Source organism: Chiloscyllium plagiosum, chromosome 39, assembly GCF_004010195.1.
Source record: "Chiloscyllium plagiosum isolate BGI_BamShark_2017 chromosome 39, ASM401019v2, whole genome shotgun sequence".
Lineage (NCBI taxonomy): Eukaryota > Metazoa > Chordata > Chondrichthyes > Orectolobiformes > Hemiscylliidae > Chiloscyllium > Chiloscyllium plagiosum.
The window spans coordinates 4168312-4192061 of NC_057748.1; the positions used below are offsets into that span (position 1 = coordinate 4168312).

The 23750-nt window shown below is 44.0% G+C and overlaps 1 protein-coding gene across 1 annotated transcript; it reads left to right on the top strand.

Annotated features, from left to right (window-relative positions):
- Positions 1-774: 774 nt before the first annotated feature.
- On the top strand, positions 775-21691 carry LOC122542132 (cathepsin D-like). The gene is made up of 9 exons (XM_043679533.1): positions 775-929; positions 5969-6128; positions 8086-8209; positions 9116-9234; positions 11189-11388; positions 11623-11745; positions 11868-12012; positions 15347-15445; positions 20726-21691. The coding sequence occupies exons 1-9, from the start codon at positions 868-870 to the stop codon at positions 20885-20887; spliced, it is 1194 nt and encodes a 397-aa protein (XP_043535468.1). The 5' UTR covers positions 775-867; the 3' UTR covers positions 20888-21691.
- Positions 21692-23750: the final 2059 nt, after the last annotated feature.

The following is a 23750-nucleotide window of genomic DNA, read 5'->3' on the forward strand; positions in this document are numbered from 1 at the left end:
CATGCTGGGCCCATAACTCAATGGTTAAGGGATCGAAACCATCCTCTGCTATTGCTCAATGTCATTGTTTTGTGGGTGGCACAGTGGTTAGCTCTGCTACCTCACAGCACCAGGGTCCCAGGTTTGATTCCAGCCTTGGGTGATTGTCTGTGTGGAGTTTGCACATTCTACCCTGTGTCTGAGTGTGTTTCCTCTTGGAGCTCTGGTTTCCTCCCACAGTCCAAAGATGTGTAGGCCAGGTGAATTGGCCATTGGAAATTACCCATAGTGTTAGGTGTATTGGTCAGAGGGAAATACGTCTGGGTGGTTACTCTTCAGAGGGTCAGTGTGGACTGGTTGGACCAAAGAACCCGTTTCCACACTGTAGGGAATCGAATCTAATCTAATCTAACCATTCCTGAAATAAAAACATTCAGTTAATATTTCATAAAGTTTATTATTTTTAAATCCTGCCATGCTCAGTACACTTTTAATACAAGACATGTTTGGAATGTGTACATTTAATTTTCAAAGTTAAAACATTCTCTGGAGCACAAAATACAAACAACTCTCTGCTGTCTCTTGTATGCAGCTGTAAATGTAACTGTTTGTTGTAAACTGTTTTTGTAATTTGTTTAATAAAATAATAATACAAACAACTCTCTGACCCAATTCAGTCTCCTGATCAATCACATGATCCTGGAGGTCAGCTGATCACTCAGAGGAAAGCCTTTCTATTGGTGAGTTCTGGTGATTGACACAAGCCACAGCCCAATCAGCATTCTGGCGTTGAATCTAGAAGCTTCCTCCAGACACACAGAGCAAGGAGAGTGACCAGGAGGGTTTAAGTTGTTTGCTGCTGTTGGGGTGGATTAAAGTGGTTCAGAAATGGGGTGGGTGCGGGTGGTTGTGTTTTGTACATTGCTAGTTTCTTCTGATGGCCTTATCAGGTGAGTATAGACAGGCCCATACCACTCTGTGTAAGGGTTTGTTACAATTCTAACCTTCAGTCATTGTACTGTGTAGGATGTGGTGCTGTCTTCTCTCAGATAGGAGGGTGGTGGTGGTGAGGATGATGGTATCGAATGGATGGTTCTGTTTGAGTCAGGGCCTGGACTTGACCAACTCTTGTTTCATGAGAATAGGCTCCTGCTGGGCCTGTGTGGTTTTTATCACCCAGATGATGTCAAATGGCAGTGATCAGGGTGATGTGTTTGAGCTACTTTCCTGTGGCTGAGGGAATGAAGGTCAGCCTGTCCTGGGGATCTATAATAACATCCATAAAGTGGCTGTGTGGTTATTGACCAGTTTACCTATAGAACAAAAAAACTTGAAATTTGCGTTGCTGACTGTCCCTTTGTTGCAGGCTTCAGTTTTTAATGACTAATGTATTTCATTCCTTGTGGTTAATATGTACTGCTGGAGTTGGTTACAGCCTGAGGGGTAGAGGGGCTGAGATAGATGAACTGATATCTGGCAGTGGGTTACAGACTGGCATATAATCAATGCTTTTGGGGGATTCATATGTTAGATAATAGTTATCTGGGAGTGTGGCGCAGGCTGGAATCTGGTGAGTGAAAGTTATAATGCAATGTCTCTGCAAATGACTGAGTATTCAATTAAAGCAATATTACATAAACTTTACTGTGTACAGACTGGAATGTGAGCAGAACTTGGCAAGAATTTTTTTAAGGTTTGTTTGTTTGTTTATAAGGTTCAGTTAATGGAACCATATCAAATGTCTCAATGTTGCCATTTCACCTTGAGGTTGTATTGAGCTCAAAGTCCTTCCTCTGTCCAAGAGGCTTTCTGGCTCCTGCAGTCTATATCAGTAATTTTATTGTTTGACTTGGGGCAGTTTATGCAAAGGTTCTTGCACCTCTTGTTCAAATTCCTCCTTTGGCTTTTACCCCTTTGCCTCCTTTAGGACTTGGCTTCTCACACATTTTCTTTCTTCACCAGTGGGTGCTGTCAGCTGATGAGGCCTTTACGATAGAATATCCTTCATTTGTTGCATGTACACAAGTACAGGAGTGCAGTGAAAAATTTACAATGTGCCTCTCATGATGCTGTCTTGGGTACAAAGTACCAGGTCTAAATCTTAGATACAAAAACAGGAATATGAGTTGCATTACCTTAGTTCATAGTATAAGTTAGAAATAAGATGCAATTAAAAGGATAAATACTACAGTCAGAAATAAATTACAGATAAACTTCACCGTGCAGTCAGTAGCTCAGTCTGCCTGTGCCAGACCCCAGTCCAATAATCTCTCCAGCATGCTCTGTTCCAGTTCTGAGTTTTCCCTTATTTTTCTAAGGCTAATTTTTTTTTATTCACTTCCCCATGATGGATTTTTTTTTAATATAAGTTGACATCCGTTCCAGTCCATGTTGAAACATCTTGTGACTTTCCTTTTTCTGAACTGAAAGTTGGGAGGGATTTCAAAAATGAAAATCTGTGTTCACTGGCAGAGAAGGCACCATGTTGGGGGGGAGGGGTGGTCACAATAAACTAACCAGCAAAAAATGTCCTGGGAGGGGAGACAGATGTGGGATATAAAGTTGTTGCGATCAGAGACTTGCGAGTTCAAGGTAATTTAGGATGTATTATGGCAAAAGCAAAATATGCAGGGCTCTGGAGATCAGCTTGGGAGTGTTTTAAAATCCTCCAAGGGTCAGCACAGACCTAATGGCCTTTAAGAACTGTTGAGAGGTGGGAAATGAAAGTAAATTGTCACCACCAAGGCTCTGAATGTGACAGGGATCCCTGGGAATGTTTTTAGTCTTAGGGAGAATTCTGAAGAAACTTTTTTTTTCCCTGGGGAATTACCTCTGTCTTGGCCTGTTGTAGAATTGTGCCCTACACTGTGGTCCACCCTTTATTGTGTAAAATGTCACTATTTTTGCAAGGTCCAGAAGCAGGAAGTGAGCACCCATCTGTGGTGAGTCGTTGCACCATTAAACCACAAACGTTGCAGCACACTGCAATATGCAATTATTCATCTTTCTTCATTCGGGGAATGTGTGCTTCTTTGGTTAGGTCAACACTTAATGACCATCCCTAGTTGTCTTGTTGAAAAATATGGGGATGAGCTGCCTCCTTGAACTGCTGCAGGTAGACGTCCAATGTTTAGATTAGAAGTTTAGAATTCCAACACTATGGAAACAGGCCCTTCATCCCAACAAGTCCACACCAACACTCTGAAGAGTAACCCATTCCGCTACCCCATATTTACCCTTGACTAATGCACGTAACACTATGGGCAATTTACCATGGCCAGATCACCTGATCTGCACATCTTTGGACTGTGGGAGGAAACCGGAGCACATGGAGGAAACGTACATCGATACGGGGAGAATGTGCAAACTCCATACAGTCACCCGAGGTGGGAATTGAACCTGGTGCTGTGAGGCAGCAGTGCTAACCACTGAGCCACCGTGCTGGCCCTAGGCAAGGAGTAGCAGGATTTTGACCGAGTGACAATGAAGGGACAGGGATATATTTCCAAGTCAGGATGGTGAGTAGCTTGGAAGGGACCTGCAGAAGATAGTTTGCTGCTCATAATTTTCTCCGATTGGCCCTGTAGTCTCTCCCAGAGGAGCCCAAGCCTCTTCCAATAGGTGTGACCTCTGTTCTCTGCCGTTAATCTCTTTATTCTTTGGGCTATGGGAGTCACTGGGAAAGCTGCATTTCTTGCCTGTCCCCTTGAATGGAATGGCTTGTTCGGCCATTTCAGAAAGTGAAGTCAACCACATTGCTGTGGGTCTTGGAGTCACGTATAGGCTGGACAGGATCAGGACTGCAGATTTCCCTCCTGAAGGACATTAGTGAACCAGATGGGTTCTTGCAACAATTGGTTGCCATGGACAGTAGTTTAATGGTAATGATCACTGAGATCAACTTTGTTTCATTAATTTCTTTGGTTTTAAAATCTGGAAGTGTTATCTCTCAATTTTTGTTATTGCACAAGGGTTTTTTTTACCCCACCACCAAATCACCTGTGATATTTTTCATCTATTATCTACCACAAATAGATTACCTGTGTTTCCAGGAGAAAGTGAGGACTGCAGATGCTGGAGATCAGAGCTGAAAAATGTGTTGCTTATGCCCGAAACGTTGATTCTCCTGCTTGGATGCTGCCTTACCTGTGTTTCCAGTTAGGCCGAGAAGATGTGAGAGATAGCAGGAAAAGGGGAGAGTGCTAACTCAGAATGAGGGGGTCCTTAAATCATTCCTCCCCCTGCAGTGCCCACTTCAAGAAAGGCATTTAAGTACTAGTGGACAACATGTACTGTCTTGGAGGATGAAGGTAGCTGTGAAAAAGGGGTGATCATCCCAGACTTTAATTTTTTTTATCATGTCCCAGAAATGTTCTCACACACATCTGAACCTTTTCCCCTGTCACCAAATCACTGTGGTGTTTTTTTAATTAGATTTTAGATTACATTAGTGTGGAAACAGGCCCTTCAACCCAACAAGTCCACACCAACCCGCCGAAGCGCGACCCACCCATACCCCTACATTTACCCCTTACCTAACACTACGGACAATTTAGCATGGCCAATTCACCTGGCCTGCACATCTTTGGACTGTGGGAGGAAACCGGCGAACCCGGAGGAAACCCACGCAGACATGGGGAGAACGTGCAAACTCCACACAGTCAGTCGCCTGAGGTGGGGATTGAACCCGGGTCTCTGGTGCTGTGAGACAGCAGTGCTAACCACTGTGCCACCGTGCTGCCCATGTTTTCTTTTATCTATTACCTGTTGAATTCTTCATGTAGAAATCCCAATAAAAGTAATGCAGACTGAGGGGTTGGGGGTTATCCAGATTTTTAGAAAGTGTTATCTATCTTAGCTGAACAGCTTTCCCACCACCAAATCAATGGCTTTTTGTTTTTAACTATTCATCAATAAGTCACCCATGTTTTCCAATTGATTACCTTTTAAGGCATTTGCACATAGTCAGTGGAGAAAAAAAGTGGGGGGGAGGGGGCACTTAGAATTGATTTTTGAATTCTTACCACCTACTGAGGAAGGATTTGAACCAATGACCTATTGTTGGGCTTGGCCTATGGATTAAAAGCCCACTGATATTACCACTGTCATTACCTGTCCCTACAGTGCAACCTCCCAGTGTACTAGTGAAATAGCCTTACGGGGGAGGGGATGGGTGACAAAGAGTAGGTCAGGGGTCCTGCATTGGGTGAAGGTAGGATCTGGGTTCAGCTGTGAGACCTTTGTGGGATAGTTGATTAATTGTTTGTGGCTCTTGGTTTGGATGGAAAGTTTTTGGCTTGTTCCTACTCTCCAGCTGGAGTCTGTCAGAGGGTGGTATAGAGTGACAATACTGTGGCTTTAAGGGATGTATTTTGTCCTGCTTTTTCTTTTAAGTGAAGGAGGGTTGAGAGGTGCCTAGTAATCTACTCTGAGCTGAGGTACAGTCTTGGGGTTTTTTTATATAATAATTGGAACAGTTGAAGCACCCTGAATAGGTGGGGTCAGGTTCCTACAGAACCAGGATTTTAGGTTTTTTTCTCAGTAGCAGTTGCAAGGGTCTTGAAGCTGGATGTGGAAGCTGTTTTTACTCTTTCCAATTACATCTAAAACCTGGGGTTTCTTTTACTGCTGCTAAAGTTGCATGTGAGACAATCTATTTTACTGAATTTGCCTTTGCCAAGGGTGTGATTGTGATGTTACTCTATTGGAACGGTTGCTATTTTGGGGTTAAATAATCTATTAAGTTTTCCAAGAGTTATTCCAATTTCTTATTGTATTTTCACTAGTGTCTGAATAAAGCATACTTTGATCAAAACACTCAAACTTTAAGCATCCAATTGCACCTGGAATGCAACACCTTACCTTACTCTTTTTAAAATAAGGTAGTTAAGGAGTGGACCCTATCCTCTGAATATATTGAAGTTTGGTCTGATCCATAGCGAGAGTTGCATGAAAGAAAAACTAATATTTCTGTTTTTATGCCTGCCAGAATTCCACTGACGAAGTTCCAGTCCATCCGAAGGGCACTGACTGAAGTTGCAGGTTCCATTGATAGCCTTGCTGCTGCTGGTGAACCTAGCCCTGACAAGTACACGGAATCACCACAAAAGGAGGCGGAGACTCCCGAAATACTCACCAACTACTTGGACGTGAGTGTGATTGTCAAATCAGCCACTTGCTTGCTCTCTGTCCTCTGGCTCTCCCTCACCTGTACCTGCCACATCCTGGTTGACCTATCTTGAAGATTTCCCTAGAGAGTTCCCTGCTCGGGTGGAAAGGCAGATTCATTTGCCGAAATTGCATTCTTGAATGTGCTGTCGATCTGAAGTTGCACGTGATGGGGCACTGTTTGGGAACAGTTCCTGGTTCAGGTGTTGTCTCTGACAATGCAGCCTCACCTTGGGCAACCCTGCTGTGGAGTGTTGGGCTGAGGTGGTGAACTTTTGGGTTACTAGTTTCTGCTATACAGAGTCTGTGGAGAGGAGAGCATGGAGAAGCTGACTGAAGGGTACAACGAGATTTTCTTTTTTAGAATTAGATCACGGAATGTGGGTATCATGGGCTGGCCGAGCATTTTATTCCTTTTCCCCCACCAGTTGCTGTGGAGAAGATTGGGTGAGCTGCTGCAGTTCATGTGGGTCAATCTACAGCACAATGCCCTTGGCGACAGAATTCCAGGATTTTGACCCAGTGACACTGAAGGAGTGGTGATTATATTTCCAAATCAAGATGGTGAGGGGCTTGGAGGGGAACTGGCAGGGGGTGGTGTTCTCATGTATCTGCTGCCCTCTTCCTTCTAGATGGAAGTTGTGGTCTGTTTTGAAACGTGTTGTCTAAGGATCTTTGGTGATTTGCTGCAGTGCATCTGGTAGATATCACGCACTGCTGCTACTGAGTGTCAGTGATGGATATGCCAGTCAGGTGGGTTGCTTGGTCCTGGATGATATTGAGCTGCTTGAATGTTTGAGCTGTAGTCAAGCAAGTGGAGTGTTCTATCACGCTCCCACTTGTGTTGGAGAGTGGTGCTGGAAAAGCACAGCTGGTCAGGCAGCATCCGAGGAGCAGGAGAGTCTACGTTTCAGGCAAAGCTATTCATCAGAAATGTTGACTCTTCTGCTCCTTGGATGCTGCCTGACCAGCTGTGCTTTTCAAGTACCACACTCTTCAACTTTGAGGATTGCAGATGCTGGAGATCACTATCTCCCACTCCTGACATGCCTTGTCTCCTCAATGCCTGTCCATGATCAACAACAGGTGAGTTACACATGTCAGAATTCCTTGCCTCTGAGTTGCCCTTAATAGCTGCAGTGTTTTATAGCTAGTCTGGTTCAGTAAACCACAGATGTTGGTAGTACCATTGAACATCAGGTAAGGGTTAGATTCTTGAGATAGTCACTGATCCACAATCATGTGGTGTGAAGAGTATTTGCCACCTATCTGCCCAAGTCTGGATGTTGTCCAGGTCTTGCAGGATTGAGGTACAAGTTGGTATAGGACTGGATAAATGATGTTGACTACTAGGCACAGTGGCTCAGTGGTTAGCACTGCTGCCTCTCAGTTCCAGGGATCCAGGTTCGATTCCTGCTGAAGGTGACTGTCTGTGGAGTTTGCTCATTCTCCCAGTGTCTGTGGGTTTCCTCCTTGTGCTCTGGTTTCCGCCTACAATCCAAAGATGTGCAGGTCAGGTAAATTGGCCATGCTAAATTGCCCACAGTTGGGTGCATTAGTCAGGGGTAAATATAGAGTAGGGGAATGGGTCTGGGTGGGTTACTCTTCAGAGGGTCAGTGTGGACTTGTTGGGCCGAAGAGCCTGTTCCCATACTGTAGGGAATCTAATCTGTTGATGGTCCCAACTCTGACCTTTCTGAGTAGAGGAAAGATCATTGAAGTGGTATCATTTGATGCAACTCCTGGTCCAGTATCACCTGGGACTTGTGCATGGTGGACTTGGCTACTTGAGGGAACAGTGATGGTGGGGTGGGTGGGGGGGGGGGTGAGGCTGTCATTTAGAATGCGACAGGGTGTCAGCTGGGTTTGAGTATTTGCCTACTCTTTCACATACTCGTTTTGTGCAGATTTCTCTCACCCAATGCTCCTGTCTTTCAGGCTCAGTATTATGGTAAGATTGGTCTCGGCACCCCACCACAGCTGTTCACTGTGGTCTTCGACACTGGGTCATCCAACCTCTGGGTTCCATCTTCCCGCTGCTCCTTTTTTGACATCGCCTGCTGTGAGTAAAGAGCAGGAGTGCTCCAATCAACTTTTTTAATATATCTGTGATATTTGAGAAGATTTGTAGCTTAGGTTAATAAGTCCGTATAAATTAGCTTGCTGAGCTTGAAGAAAACTTGTGGACTTTTTTTAAATATCTAGTTGTCAGGATATGTACTTTGCTGCTTAGACCAGCATTTGCTCTTGATCTCTGGAATTCTTTGAAATGAGCTGCTACTTTACTTGGCAACCGCCTACATGGCCTAATCATAGGAAGCATTGATTTGAGAATTCATGAAGAGTGCTGAACAGTGTAGAGGGAGCTTTACTCTGTACCTAATCCTGTGCTCTCCTTGTCCTGGGAGTTTGGGGACCATATAGAGGGAGATTTTATTTTTCAGTTTGAGTAGAGGGAACCTTATTCTGTTTTCTAACCCCAAGCTGTTCCTGTCCCTGGAGTGTTTGATAGAGGTGGTGTTGAGGGAGCTTCTTTATCTCTTTTCTTTAAAGTAGAGGGAGCTTCATACTTTATCTAACCCATGCCTGTCCTAGGGGGTGTTTGGGGACAATTTTGAGAGCTTGACTTTCAGTTAAGAGTAGAGAGAGCAATACTTCTAGTTTGTGTAGAGGAAATTTTACTCTGCGTCTAATTCTTGTGCTGCCCCTGTCCTGGATGTGTTTAATGGGGAGTAGCACAGAGGGAGCTTTACTCTGTATCTAACCCCAAACTGTCCCTGTCCTGGGAGTGTTTTGGGGACAGGGTTGAGGGAGCTTTCTTTTCCCATTGGTTTAAGAGATCAAGGCAGCTTTACTCTGTATCTAACCCTGTGCAATGTCAGAGTGGCTCCCCTGTACTTTTTATATTGGGTAAAGAGTATCGTGCGTGGGAAGTTCATGTGTTTGTGTTCTGTTTCCTCCTGTGTAGGGATTCACCACAAGTACAAATCAAGCTTGTCGAGCACATATGTGAAGAATGATACAGAGTTTGCTATTCGCTATGGCTCTGGGAGCCTTTCAGGATTCCTCAGCCAAGATTCTCTAACAGTAAGTGCAGCCGATGCTACTATTGGGACAGATTGACCACTGCTTTGCTTTATCCAGTTGATTAGCATCTACAGCACCAATCGTATTGAGAACCTGACATTACATTTGACATCCTATTGATGCATAAATCGGCTGTAAAGAGACCTTTTTCTGTTCAGAATACGAAACTGGTCCATCTTCCCATCACGTGTCCTTTAATTGGGTGCTGACATCAACCTTACAACTGTGAAGAATTCCCTGCTCAGTCTGTCCTCCATCCTCTTTAATGTTCCTGTATTCTTGACATAATATGAATCGAGAAAAAAGTGAGGACTGCAGATGCTGGAGATCAGTTGTGTGGGGCTGGAAAAGCACAGCAGGTCAGGCAGCATCCGAGGTGACACGGTGACAGTGGTTAGCACTGCTGCCTCACAGCGCCAGAGACCTGGGTTCAATTCCTGCCTCAAGCGACTGACTCTGTGGAGTCTGTACATTCTCCCTGTGTCTGCGTGGGTTTCCTCCTACACTACAAAAATGCAGGTTAGGTGAATTGGCCGTGCTAAGTTGCCCGTAGTGTTAGGTGAAGGGGTAAATGTAGGGGAATAGGGTTGCGCTTCAGCAGGTTGGTGTGGACTTGTTGGGCCAAAGGGCCTGTTTCCACACTAATCTGAAACTGGACAATTGGATTAATGTGACAGCAGGAGAGTCGATGTTTCAGGCATAATCTCCATCAGGAAACCTTTTATTTGACTAGTCTTGAAGATGGTAAATAGACACTGGGGCCATAGATATTGAGCAGCTTGACTGGAATTTGCTGCACACTATCCTTCCCAGGCATATGTCATTCCAGACCCTTTTTAAAGGAGAAGAGACATGATATTTTGAAGAGAAGCAAAATACATTCAAAACTAGGAATAAAAACAGACAGTTAACATTAACTCTGTTTCTGTGTCCACCAACAGAGTTTCACCGACACTTTCGTTTCTGACATTGGAAAAGTGCTGCTTGACAATCTTGGGATATTTCAAAGCAAATGAAACACATTTAAAATATTATAATTGAGAAGCAGTGCTTGCAGCGAGATAGGTGCAAACAAGGTGTTGGCTGAGAAATATTTATTTCAGGGTAACCAGAAAAAATCCCTGCTCTTTGCATGATAGCATTAAGCCCATCAAGAGGCTTTGTGTAATCTAATGTGTATCTGTCCCTGTCCTGGGAGTGTTTGATGGGGGAATAGTGTAGAGGGAGCTTTACTTTTCAGTTGCCTTTTGAAAGAGTAGTAAACTTTAAACTTTAAGAATACAGAGTTTTTTTACTTTCAGTTTTGAGTAGAAGGTGCTTTAGTCAGTATCTAACCCTGTACTGTACAAGTCCTGAGTGTGTGTTTGGGGACACTACAGAGGGAGCTTTACTTTTAGCTTTAAAATTTTGAGAGCTTTCTTTCAGTTCAAAAGAGTAGTGGGAACTTTACATTCTGTATAAAAGAGTAGACTATAGCACTTCACTCTGTATCAAACCCTGTACTGTACCTGTTTGTTGTCAATGCTATGGAGTTACTGAAACAAATCTTGAAAAACACTGTCAACATCACTTACTCCAATTAAAAGGGTCACCAACCCAAATAAAGTGTGGGGACAGATGGAGTGGTTCTCTGAATTAGCAAGTTTTGAATTACATTGGAGTTGATCATGATGATTAAATGTGAATTTACCAATCCTCTTGCAAATCTGTTTCATCTTGAGGACTCCAGTGGCCTGAGTATTGCTTTTTAATTGATAGAGCTGTCTCTTGCCTCTCTTTTTTTCCTGATTGCTATCCAGTGTCTCCTGCTGGAAAATGTTTGAAAGTCAGGTCTGAGTAAGTGCAGGCTGACTGGCCCTGTCTTCTCCCCCGCCCTATTCTGAACATGAGTCCCACTTGTGCTCAGCAGAGCTGTGATCTTGTTTGTTGCTTTTGGTTTTTTTTTAAATTATAGATTGGTGATATGGTGACTCCAAAGCAGGTTTTTGGGGAGGCGGTTAAACAGCCTGGAATTGTATTTGTTGTGGCAAAATTCGATGGGATCCTCGGCATGGGCTATCCCGCGATATCTATCGATGGTGTCCTGCCTGTCTTTGACAACATGATGAAACAAAAGCAGCTGGAGAAAAATATCTTCTCTTTCTACCTGAACCGGTGAGATCTGTATGTGCGCTCTCTCTCTCTATTCTGGCCCCTCTGTCGTTTTTTTTCCCCTGGCTGCTCAGCCCCTTGACACATCTTGATGTACTGTTCCACTTCCCACTCACTTCACCCTGATTTAGTTTTTCACCCCCTCGCGTATCGTGAATCTATTCACTCTGCCTGTGTTTAAAAATGGAAATGGTAATTTTGGTGCTGTTTCCAAGCTGCTTTGTGTTTGTGTTTGAGGAATGTGAGCACACAGCCTGGAGGGGAGCTGCTGCTGGGAGGCGTGGATTCTAAGTATTACACTGGAGACTTTCACTATCTCAATGTCACCCGCCAAGCCTATTGGCAGATAAAGGCTGACCAGTAAGTGCGCAGCACCTTTCATAACCTTGTGGAAGGAATTTTAAAAGAGAAATTCCAGATTTTGTTTTGTTTGATGTCCCTGACCCAGTTCTCTTTTTTTTTTCTCTTGCTCTTTACTGTAGGGTGACTGTAGGAAATCAGCTGACCCTGTGTAAGGACAGTTGCCAGGCGATAGTGGATACTGGAACGTCACTTATTGTCGGGCCAGTGGAAGAGATAAGAGCTCTTCACAAAGTTATTGGAGCGGTGCCTTTGATTCAGGGAGAGGTGTGGATGCAATTAATCGCTGATCAATAACTAACTGCTTTCTTCATATAGCTCCTTCAATATAATGAAATGTCTAGAGTGGCTTTGTGAGCGGTTTCAAACAAGTTTGCAAACTCTTGTGCAAAATAGTGGACAGAGTGCATCCTGAAGACACTCTATGCTGAATTACACCATCATTGCAACCAGAGTCATTGAGATCTACTGCTTAGAGAAAAGGCCCTTCGGCCCATCAGTTGTACACCAGTCAAAAAATGAGCACCTCACTATTCAACTTTGATCTTGCAGCATTTAGTTGTCACAGTAACACACTTTAAATGTTGAGAGTTTCTGCCTCTACCTCACAGGCAGTGAGGTCCAGATTTCCACCACCCTCTGGGTGAAAAATATTTTCCTTCACGTCATCTCTAAACCTCCTGCCCCCTCACTTTAAGTATATGCCTACTTCCCCCGTCCAGTTGTCCATTAATACAAAGAAAAGTTCATTCTTTAATGGAAAGAACTGTGGATGCTGTAAATCGGAAACAAAAATGAAAATTGCTGGAAAAGATCAAGTCTAGCAACATCTGTGGAGAGAAATCGGAGTTAACATGCGTCGAGTGACCCTCTTGGTCCTGAGGAATGGTGACTGGACCCGAAACTCTGCTTTCTCTTAGCAGATGCTGCTAGACCTGCTGACCTTTTCCAGCAATCTGTGTAAAAGTTTCTTCTTATCTACCCTATCCGTGTCCCCTCTTTCTCTTCTCTTTCAAGAGAAACCACCTCAGTCTATCAATCTCTCACCACTGAAACTCTCCCATCTGGCAACATCCTGGTGAACTTCCTCTGCTCCCTCTCTAGTGCTGTCCTATACCCCGCATGTTGCAAATGCAAAACCTTCATATCAGTCTGAAATTCCACCTCACTGACCAGTTAATAATTCCCTGTTTTTGGTAGAGCGAGAGTCAGTGCAGGGTGAGGATGGAGTTTACCTCAGGAGCTCTGATCCTCCTCGTGATTCTTGAGTCTAACTCACTTCAGACTGCCAAAGAGCTCCTCCATCATTGTGCAGTTTGGTATGACAGTGTATTTCTTCTCAGTATAGTGAGAGATGAGGGCTGACAATGGGAGTTTGAGTGACGCTGTGGACATTTTTTTTTAATAGCTGTCTTGCAGCACCAAAGACCCAGGTTCGATTCCATCCTTGTTTCTGTCTGTGGAGTTTGCACATTCTCCCTGTGTCTGCTTGGGTTTCCTCCCACAACCTGCACATTTTTGGACTAAGGTGGATTGGCCATGTTAAATTGTCAACCAGTGTCCAGGGATGTGAAGGCTAGGTGGGTTAGCCTTGGGAAATGTAGAATTATGGGGATAGGGTTGGAGGGTGGATCGGTGTGGACTCTGTGGGCTGAATGGCCCGCTCCCACATGTGGGTGAGGTTGCAAAGACATGACCTTCATGTTGACCTCTGCAGGTGTGGGCACTGAGTTTGCACCATGGGCATCACTCTGCACCACAAGCTGGCCATCCAGAACACTGAGCTAACCAACTACATTTTACAGGGCATCCTTGTGTGGGGGCCATACAGGTATTCTGATTCCAGTTTTAGTATATGTGCTACTGAAATTGGTACTGTAGGGATTTGAGCAGATGGACAGAGCTGGCATCAGGCATGGAGATGTACAGCATGGAAACAGACCCTTTGGTCCAACCCGTCCATGTCGACCAGATATCCCAACCCAATCTAGTCCCACCTGGCCCATATCCCTCCAAACCCTTCCTAATCCTATACCAATCCAGATGCCTCTTAAAATGTTGCAATTGTACCAGCCTCCACCACATCTTCTGGCAGCTCATTCCATATACGTACCACCCTCAGTGTGAAAAAGTTGCCCCTTAGGTCTCTTTCATATCTTTCCCCTCTCATCCTAAACCTATGCCCTCTAGTTCTGGAGTCCCTGACCGCAGGGAAAAGACTTTGTCAACTTATCCTATCCATTCCCCTCATAATTTTGTAAATCTCTATAAGGTCACCCCTCAGCCTGTGATGCTCTAAGGAAAACAGCCCCAGCCTCTCCCTATAGCTCAGATCCTCCAACCTTGGGCAACATCCTTGTAAATCTTTTCTGAACCCTTTCAAATTTCACAAAATCCTTCCGATAGGCCTTAGAGGCTCCAGGAAGTTGAGATTAACTTCTTGGAATGCTGCAAGTGCAACAGTGAAATGCAATTGTTTTCCTTAACGTTTATTCATTTATATACTTTTAAGGAGTCCTTAACATTAACGTTGGATTTCTTTACATATATAAATAAATGTTAAGGAAAACAAATCTGTTTTTACTGTTGCACATGCAGCATTCCCTGAAGTTAATCTCAACTTCCTGGAGCCTCTAGGACAGAGCTGGAATCCTCAGTCTATCTGCTCAAATCCCTACAGTGCAAATTGCAGAAAGATGCACTTGGGTAATTAGAATATTTCCATTCGCTTTCCAGTTGGTTTGGAAAGGTATTAGAATGGGTGTGCTTGCTGATGTAATGATGGAAGTGAGGTTTTTCAAAGTTGGGGGAGGGGGGAAGAGAAGAGAGTCAAGAGATGGACATAATCAGTTCTAACACCTTGTACCCCTCAGGGTCTTCCTTTCAGATGCGATACTAAACTCTGGGGTATTTGCTCCCTCAAAGGGACATAAAGAATACCACAGACACTATTCAAAGAACTGGAGTTTTCTGACCAAATTTGTTCCTCCATGAACTTCTAAACAGTTATTTGGTCGTTTTTTTTTTTAAACTTCTTTCCTGTTAGTTCACTCACAGGAAGTTCCCACTGAGTTCTGTATTCTCAACTTTGCAGCAGAAGTACTTTTTCTGTTATTTGTCCCTTCTATTTATTCATGGGTTGTAGGCATTGGTGATAAGGGCAGCATTTATTTCCCATCCCTAATTGCCCTTGACAGGCCATTTTCAGAAGGTGGTTAAGTGATGGCTGTGGGTCTGGAATTATGTAAGCCAGACTGGGTAAGGATGACAGATTGCCTTCTGAAAGACATGAGTGAGTCAGATGGATTTTTACAACAGTGAGACTATCTTTATATTTCAGATTTATTGATTTTTAACTCTGATTTTCCTTGTAGCCATGGTGGGATTTGAGCCCACTTTCCTGGGTGACTAGCCCAATGACATTTCTGCTACATCATGGTCTCACCACCTTATTTCAGAAATGCTTCATAGACTGCAGAGCTGTGCTAACAGAGCGGTAGTATAGAAATGAAAGTTTGTGTCTCTTCTTCTGACCACGGTTACTGATGTGGCTGTACTTGATCTGAAACTTGCCCTGACAATTGATGTGAATTCTCCACAGTACCTGATCGACTGTGCGAAGATTCCCAATCTGCCTGTTGTCACCTTCAAGCTGGGCGGTAAAGAATTCACCCTGACAGGAGAGCAGTATGTGATGAAGGTGAGTGAGCTGCTGCCTTTCACTGGTTAGTCTTTGTGGTTTAACATTAATCAGCAACTCTGAAAGCAAGTTAGTAGCTCTGCATTTGGCATCTGTCTCTTAAGAAAGAGAAAAGGGCTTTGAAGCCTCTTCTGGAGACTGTGTCCAGTTCTGGTTGCCCTGTTGTAGGAAGGATATTATCAAACTGAAGAGGTTTACTAAGGTGTTAGGAATGGAAGGTTTGAGTTATGAAGAATGGCTGGCTGGAGTGTAGGAGGTTGAGAGTTGACCTTGTATAAGTTCACAATATCATGAGGGATATAGATAGTTATGGTTGCTGTCTTTCCTCCAGGATGGGGGATTTCAAGACCGAGGACACATTTAAGGAGAGACTTTTTAAAAAAAAAAAGCAAATCTTTTACATGGAAGGTGGTTTGTTAGGGTTTCCATGACCTTTGGATAAGGGCATGAAGAGGAAAGGTTTGAAGGGATATGGGCCAGGAACAGGCAGTTGGACTAGTTTTGTTTGGACTATGGTTGGCATGGGCTGGATGGACCCAAGGGTCTGTTTCTGTGCTGTATGACTGACTCTATGAAGCATCGCATCCAACAGGTCACCCCTGTCATATGTGATGGACATGTTGTCCATGATAAAGCAGCGATAAGGGGAGGGGTGGCATCTTGATGATCTCACTGGACTCCATCCAAGGCTAATTATGATGTGGAGGCACTGGAGTTGGACTGAAGTGGACAAACTCAGAAGTCACATGACACCAATAGGTCAGGTGACAAATGAGCAATACTCCAATACCTTGTGATTTCACATCAACCAGTTGGAACATAACCTGGTCATGTGACTTCTGACAGGATAATCATAGGAACAGGAGTAGGCCACTTAGCCTCTTGAGTCTTCAACCATTCCCTGAGATCCTGGGTAAGCTGTGGCCTAACTCCATACATGCCTTTGGCCCATATCCCTTATACCTTAACAAAATTGATCTATCTTTGATTTTAAAATTGGCAGTTCATCTAATATCCACACTGTTTGTGGAAGAAAATTCTAAACCTCTACCTTGAAGACTTTGAGGTATCAACAAGAAAAGACAAACCTCTACCATTCTTTGTGTGGTCTGGCCCTAATTCTCAGACTATGCCTCTAGTTCTAGAATTCCTAACCTGTAGAAATGGTTTATCTTTATCTACCTTGTCTTTTCTTTTGATATCTTTGAAGACTTTGATCAAGCCACTCATTCACTCCCTAAGCTTGAGAAAGCAGGGCTAATTTGTATTTTACAAAAGAAAAACCCCAAAGAACTGAGGATGCTGGAAACAAATTGCTGGGAAAATATCTCACCAAGTCTGGCAGCATCTGTGCAAAGAGTTAATGTTTCAGTGACCCTTCTACAGATGAGTTTTTTCCAGCAATTAGTAATTTCTATAACCTCCACATAACTTAACCCCTGAAGTCCAGGTATCAATCTTGTAATCTTCTTCCGGAAGAAGGGCTCATGCCCGAAACGTCGATTCTCCTCCTTGGATGCTGCCTGACCTGCTGTGCTTTTCCAGCAACACATTTTCAGCTCTGATCTCCAGCATCTGCAGTCCTCACTTTCTCCTATCAATCTTGTAAACCTATATCGTACTCTCTAAGGTCAGTATATCTTTCCTAAGGTGTGGTGCCCAGATTTGCTCAATGTTCCAAGTGGAGTCTAACCAGGGTTTTGTAGCAAACCTCTTCATCCTTACACTCCAGTCCTCTGGATAATAAAGACCAGCATTCCATTGTCCCTTAAAGGACACCTGTCCAAACCTCAACGTAGCAAGGGGTGTGAACTTTTAAGTACAATTTCTAAATAGTTGGAATTGAACACTGGCCTACTCCTGTTCCTATGATTATGAACATTGACACATTGTCATAATCATTTGTGGGTAAGTCTGCTCCGATTGGCTAGAGTGTTACTATGCCAAAGCACCACAGAGTAATAGGCTTTCCAAATGCCAGGTAATTCCAACCAACCAGCACCCTTTCCTCCTGTGGTATAAATTGTTTTGAAGCTTGCTATTCTTGTATCTGCCCTGATGAATGCATAACAAAAGCTTTGCCATCTAGTCACTTTTTCAGCATAACTTAAGAATTTGTCACCCTGCTATAGGAAGGGTGTTAAACTATAAATGGTGCAGAAAAATGTTTACAAGGCTGTTGCTGGGACTAGGGGGTTTGCGGCTGGATAGACTGGGACACTCTTTCTTTCCCCTGGGCATCAGAGGTTGAGGGGTGACCTTTGTTTGTTTGAGGTAAAATCATGAGGGGCATAGTTAAGGTGAATAGCTAAGGTTTTATTCCCAGGGTAGGGGAGGCCAAAACTAGAGGGTTTCAGTTTAAGGTGAGAGGGGAAAGATATTAAAAGGGACCCAAGGGGCAACTTTTTCACGTTGGGTGGTAGGTGTATGGTATGAGCTCCCAGAGGTAGGTACGGTTAGAACATTTAAAAGGCATTTGGACATGTACGTGGATAGGAAAGGTTTAGAGGGATATGGGCCAAATGCAGGCAAATGGGACTAGTATAATTTGGGAAACCTGATTGGTGTGAATGTGTTCGACTGAAGGATGGGATGGATTTATCCTAGGATTCTCTGGGAAGCAAGGGAGATTGCAGATCTTTGGCTTGATCTTTGTTGTAATTGTCTACATGAATAGTGCCAGAAGACTGGAAGATAGCAAATGTTGTCCCCTTGAAGGGGAGTAGAACCAGTGAGCCTTACTTTGGTTGTGGATAACGTGTTGGAAAAGATTAGAGGATTTATAATCATCCAGAAAGGTATATGTTGATTAGGGATAGTCAACAGTTTTGTGAAGGGTAGGTTGTCTCTCTCAAACCTTCAGCGTTCTTTTGAGATGGTGACCACACAGGTGGTTGAGGGTGAAATGGTTGATGTGGTGTATATGGATTTCAGTAAGGCATTTAATAAGGTTTCCCTACTGTAGGCTGTTGCCCAAAACATGGGAGACATGGGACTGAGGGTGATTTAACAGTGCATCAGAAATTGGCTTGCTGAAAGAAGACCGAGGGTGGTTGATGGGAAATGTTCATCCTGGAATTCAGTTACCAGTGATGTGCTGCAAGGATCTGTTTTCAGGCCACTGCTGTTGGTCACTTTTATAAGTGCTCTGGATGAGGACGTAGTGAATTTGCAGATGACACTAAGTTTGGTGGAATAGTGGATAGTGATGAAGTATGTTGTAGGTTACAGTGAGACATAGAGAAGTTGCAGAGCTGGGCTTAGAGGTGGCTAATGAAGTTTTTAATGTGGGGAAAAGTGAGGTGAATCACTTTGGAAGAAACAACAAGAATACAGAGTATTGGGCTAATGGTAAGATTCTTGGTAGTGTAGATGTGCAGAGAGATCTCTATTCATGTACAGAGATCCTTGAAAGTTGCCTTTCAAGGGTGTGTCAGCTTTTATTGGTAGAGGGATTGAGTTTTGGAGTCATGAGGTCCTGCTGCAGTTGTGCAAAACTCTAGTGCGGCCACATGTGGAGTATTGCGTACATTTCTGGTCACTGCATTATAGGAAGGATGTGGAAGCTTTGGAAAGAGTTCAGAGGCTATTAACTAAGATGTTGCCTGGTATGGAGGGAAGGTCTTACAAGGAAAGGCTGAGGGACTTGAGGCTGTCCTCATTAGAGAGGTTAAAAGGTGACTTAATTGAGACATAAGATAATCGGAGGATTAGATAGGATGGACAGTGTTTTTCCTTTGGCTAGCATGAGGGGACATAGCTTTATTGAGGGGTGATGGATATAGAACAGATGTCAGAGGTAGTCTCTTTACTCGGGTGTGGAATGCACTGCCTGCAACAGTAGTAGACTTGCCAACTTCAAGGATATTTAAATGGTCACTGGATAGGCATATGGAATAGTGTAGGTTAGATGGGCTTCAGATTGGTGGACTGACCTGTGCAACTAGAGGGCCAAAAGGCCTGTACTGTGCTGTAATGTCCTCTGTTTCTGTACTGTTTGTCTTTGGAACCAGCACCAATGTTGCCTGGGACACTGGGATAGGTCCCTTGTGCTTCTTTCAACTGTTTCGCAGTACTTCGTCACTCAAATGGACTGAAATCGCTTCAGTTTCATGTCTCCTGCGCAAGGGCTACATCTCCAGCTGTCCTGCACTCCTTTGGTACTGTCCTGGGAGTGTGTCCTAGACTCTGTACACAATTTCAGGAGCCTGTATTGACTTGAACTGGTGAGTGCCTTTTTTGGCAAAACAAGGCAGACAAAGTGAAGGAATGCTGGATATACTTAACACTAGTTTGTCCCTGTTTAGTCAGTGTGCAAAATGACCAGTGACTGAAGGATGGCACACTTGGTTAGCACTGCTGCCTCACAGTACCAGGGACCCAGCCTCAGGTGACTTTGTGGAGTTTGCATGTTCTCCCTGTCAGTGGTTTTCCTCCAGTTTCCTCCCACAATCCAAAGATGTACCGGTTTGGTGGATTGGCCATGTTAAATTACCTGCAGTGTCCAGGGATGTGCAGGATTGATGGGCTAGTCATTGGAAATACAGGGTTACTGGGATAGGGCAGGGGGCGAGGTCTGTGGGGGATGCTCTTTAGTCACTGTAAACTTAATGGGCCAGGTATTTATTTTCCATCCCTAGTTTGCCCAGAAGGCAACCACATCCCTGACTATAAGGCTGGCAGATCTCCTACCTTAAAGGGCATTCATGATCCAGATGGGATGTTTATTAGCCTGGTATTTTGATGCTAATATTTTGTGCATTCAGAGCTCACCATGTTCCATGGTAGGATTCAGACTCTCTAATCATAGAGGTTAGAGTTCTGAGTTGATCGTTCTAATGATGGCACCATTATCCTGTTGAACCTCCCCTGCTTTCACTCATGTGTCCTACCTCCACCACTAGTGGGATTTACTAATGGGAGTGACTATTTCTTATTCACTGAGATTGGTCTATGATTATAATCCCTCTTTAAAAAGGGGAAAAAAACCAGAAGTTACTGGAAAAGCTCCACAGGTCTGGTAGCATCTGTGGAGAGAAATCAGTTGACATTTCGGCTAGAGTGCCCCTTTCTTGGAACTGAACAGTGTGCCCTAACTAGGGCTTATGGACTTGCAGCTCAATATTCAGAACTGAGGGAGAGTGACTTGATCCAAAACATTAACTCTGATTTCTCTCCGCAGATGCTGCCAGACCTGCTGAGCTTTTCCAGTATCTGCAGTTATTTTGGTTTTCCTGGTCTTCCCTAATTTTTTTTCCCCCTGTCTTTTTCTCTCTGCAGATCAGCAAGTTTGGCCAAACCCTATGCCTCAGTGGATTCATGGGCATGAACATCCCTCCTCCAGCTGGGCCACTCTGGATTTTGGGCGACGTTTTCATTGGCTGCTATTACACAGTCTTCGACCGTGCCAGTAATCGAGTGGGCTTTGCTGAAGCTGTGTAGTATGTTCTCCAAACAGAAGGGGCATTCGCCCACACCATGTCCGAAACAATGTCCCTTTCCCCACTTATTTTTTTTTTGTTTCTTTTTAAATTTGCGTGGGCCTGATTTAGAAAAATGTAAAGGAAATTGATGTAGCTCATTCCTACTGACTCCCCTCCTGCTTGACCGCGACCTGGCTACAGTTCTGTAACCCTTGCCTTGCTGAACAAACACAATCTTGGTATGTTTGTGCAGTTCTTTTCTCTCAGCAGAGCTGAGGTCTAAGCTGGTTTGCCAGGGGGTTTTAAGCAGTAATGATTTTTCTGCCCAAAACTGCTTCTGTGAAATCATGAGATTTCAAAGCCCCTTGCATTCTGATCCTTTTTCCAGTGAAAGTGCAGACTCCTCCAGTGCTCTGTAGCATTATCCCTCTGGGTTCTGAGGAGCTATAGAGGTCTTTTGAGGACTCACTTCATTCTGTGTATACAGGGCATCACTTTGTTACTATCTTGGACTGACACCATTTTTGCCCAGTGACATCCATGTGCTTATTTGCTCTTCCATTTATTCAAAGATGCCTATTGGTCACCTCATGTGGGTCATCACAATAGCAACTTGGTTTTGGACTGTTCAATATGTTCAGCTCCCTGGTTTGGGGGGCAGGGAGAGTGGAGTGTAGTCAGTTTATTCCCACTCATTCTTTGTTATGAGAGCGTGAAAATGTTTGTCCTGAATCAGAATTGGGTCCCACAGAGTCGAGCAGTTGCTTTGCATATCAGGTTTCTGTCAGAGTTTGACAAAGCAACAGGGACTCCCTCTTGTTTTTAAAACAGATGAATGTAAATGCCACATGAAGGATTGGTGATTAGTTAGGTTAATCATCCCAGCCATGCTGCTACACCCTGCTGTGTGTGAGATAATGGACTCTTCTCTTATCCATTCTATCTTGTACATCTTTGGAAGCTACAACTTTGATCAGTCACTTGATGATACAGACCTTGAAATGTCACTGAAAAGTGAGGCATGTTGCCACATCAGGGCAAATGCAGGATGTCAAATTTTCAAACGGTCGTAATAATTTCTTCTACAGATTTAATGTTGGTGCAGTTTGTTGCTTTCTCCCACTGCAGGTGTTGCTTTTCCCTACAGTGGATGTAGTTTAACATTCTAGTTGTTCTGACTGTTTGTTTAAAATTTGGCATTTTTGCATTTGTCTTGATCAGCGCAAGGTGAAAAGCTTGGGCAATGTGCCTGCCTTTTCAGTAATAGCTTACTTCCTTGGTCCTTCTATTGAGTGGCTTAGGCCATGACTACCTCCTTCACTGGCTCTTGCTGGGCTCTTCCTCCCTCATCATTCAGTGGCTCATTACAATAGGGCTATCTTCAGGGTCTCGGGGCCCTGGTCTGTGGGACTCCCAGCTGTTTGTTCTTTTTTATTATTGACAGTAGTGACTGAAGGGAAACAAGATGTGATTTCACCTGAGGTGGGGTGGTGACCAGGGAGGGAGGGGAGTTGGTAACTGGTGGGGAGAGGGGGATTGGGGGTTGGGTGGGTAGTTTGATGACTGAAGGGTTGGTTTGGTGGGTGGAGGGAAAGGAGGGGTTTCACTGTGACTGGTGGGGTATTGAGGAGCAGGGGTAGTTTGGTAGTGACTGGTGAAGCAGTAACTATCTAGATATCTCCAACCATGCACACTGTGTCTTGGGCTGTACTGGGTTTAGCATAATCCCTATTCAAAGTTTAAGATGATTTGTAGCTCGGGTGCTCGTTGTGGTTCTGTTCGCCGAGCTGGGAATTTGTGTTGCAGACGTTTTGTCCCCTGTCTGTCTAGGTGACATCCTCAGTGCTTGGGAGCCTCCCATGAAGCACTTCTGTGATTTTCCTCCGGCATTTGTAGTGGTTTGAATCTGCTGTGTCCGGTTGTCAGTTCCAGCTGTCCGTTGCAGTGGTCGGTATATTGGGTCCAATATACCGACCACTGCAACGGACAGCTGGAACTGACAACCGGAAGCGGCAGATTCAAACCACTACAAATGCCAGAGGAAACATCACAAGCACTTCACAGGAGGCTCCCAAGCACGGAGGATGTCACCTAGACAGACAGGGGACAAAACGTCTGCAACACAAATTCCCAGCTCTGCGAACAGAACCACAATAATCCCTATTCTCTGCCAGTGAGCCACATTCTAGTCATAGCTACTAACAGGCAAGTCTGTCTTGCTGAATTAATTTGGGACATGGGGAGGAAGACAAAGTACAGAATTATACCCAATCATCTGCCTGTTAGTCAGTCGCTGCTGAGCTCTCCTTGTGATTACAGGCAGTTTCTTATTTTGCTCAGGGCTGTTGTAGTTTCAAACAAACAGAGCTGGCTCTGGATGGTGAGGTAATGAGCTGTTTCATGGTGGGAGTCCTGAGGAAAATTGAAGCAGAAGTAAGGTTTTTTTTAAAATGAGTGGGGAGGTATGAACTGAAATGTAGCAATACTTGATTTGTGCCACTAGAGGTCAGTTGTAGAGCAACTCTATGAACACCCATTAAAACACTCTCTCCTACTTCGTGTTGAAATACTGCCCTAGAGTATATGGGGCAGAAATGGGCCATTCAGCCTATCTGGTCCATGATAGCACTTTTATGATTTGTGTAGACCTTGTATGTTTTATCCCACCCCACCAGCTTGTTCTGTTCCTACTAATGTTGTTTTCCCTTCAAATCATTGGTGAATAATCTCAAATATTCCTTGTTCTAGTGAGTACTGTTGAGTTTGAGGTTTCTCCTGAATTCCCTGATGGATTTATTAATGACTATCTTATTTATCATCTAGTTTTGAATTTGCCAACAATGGGAAGAATCATTTTGTTAAGCACTTTTTTTTTAATCAAA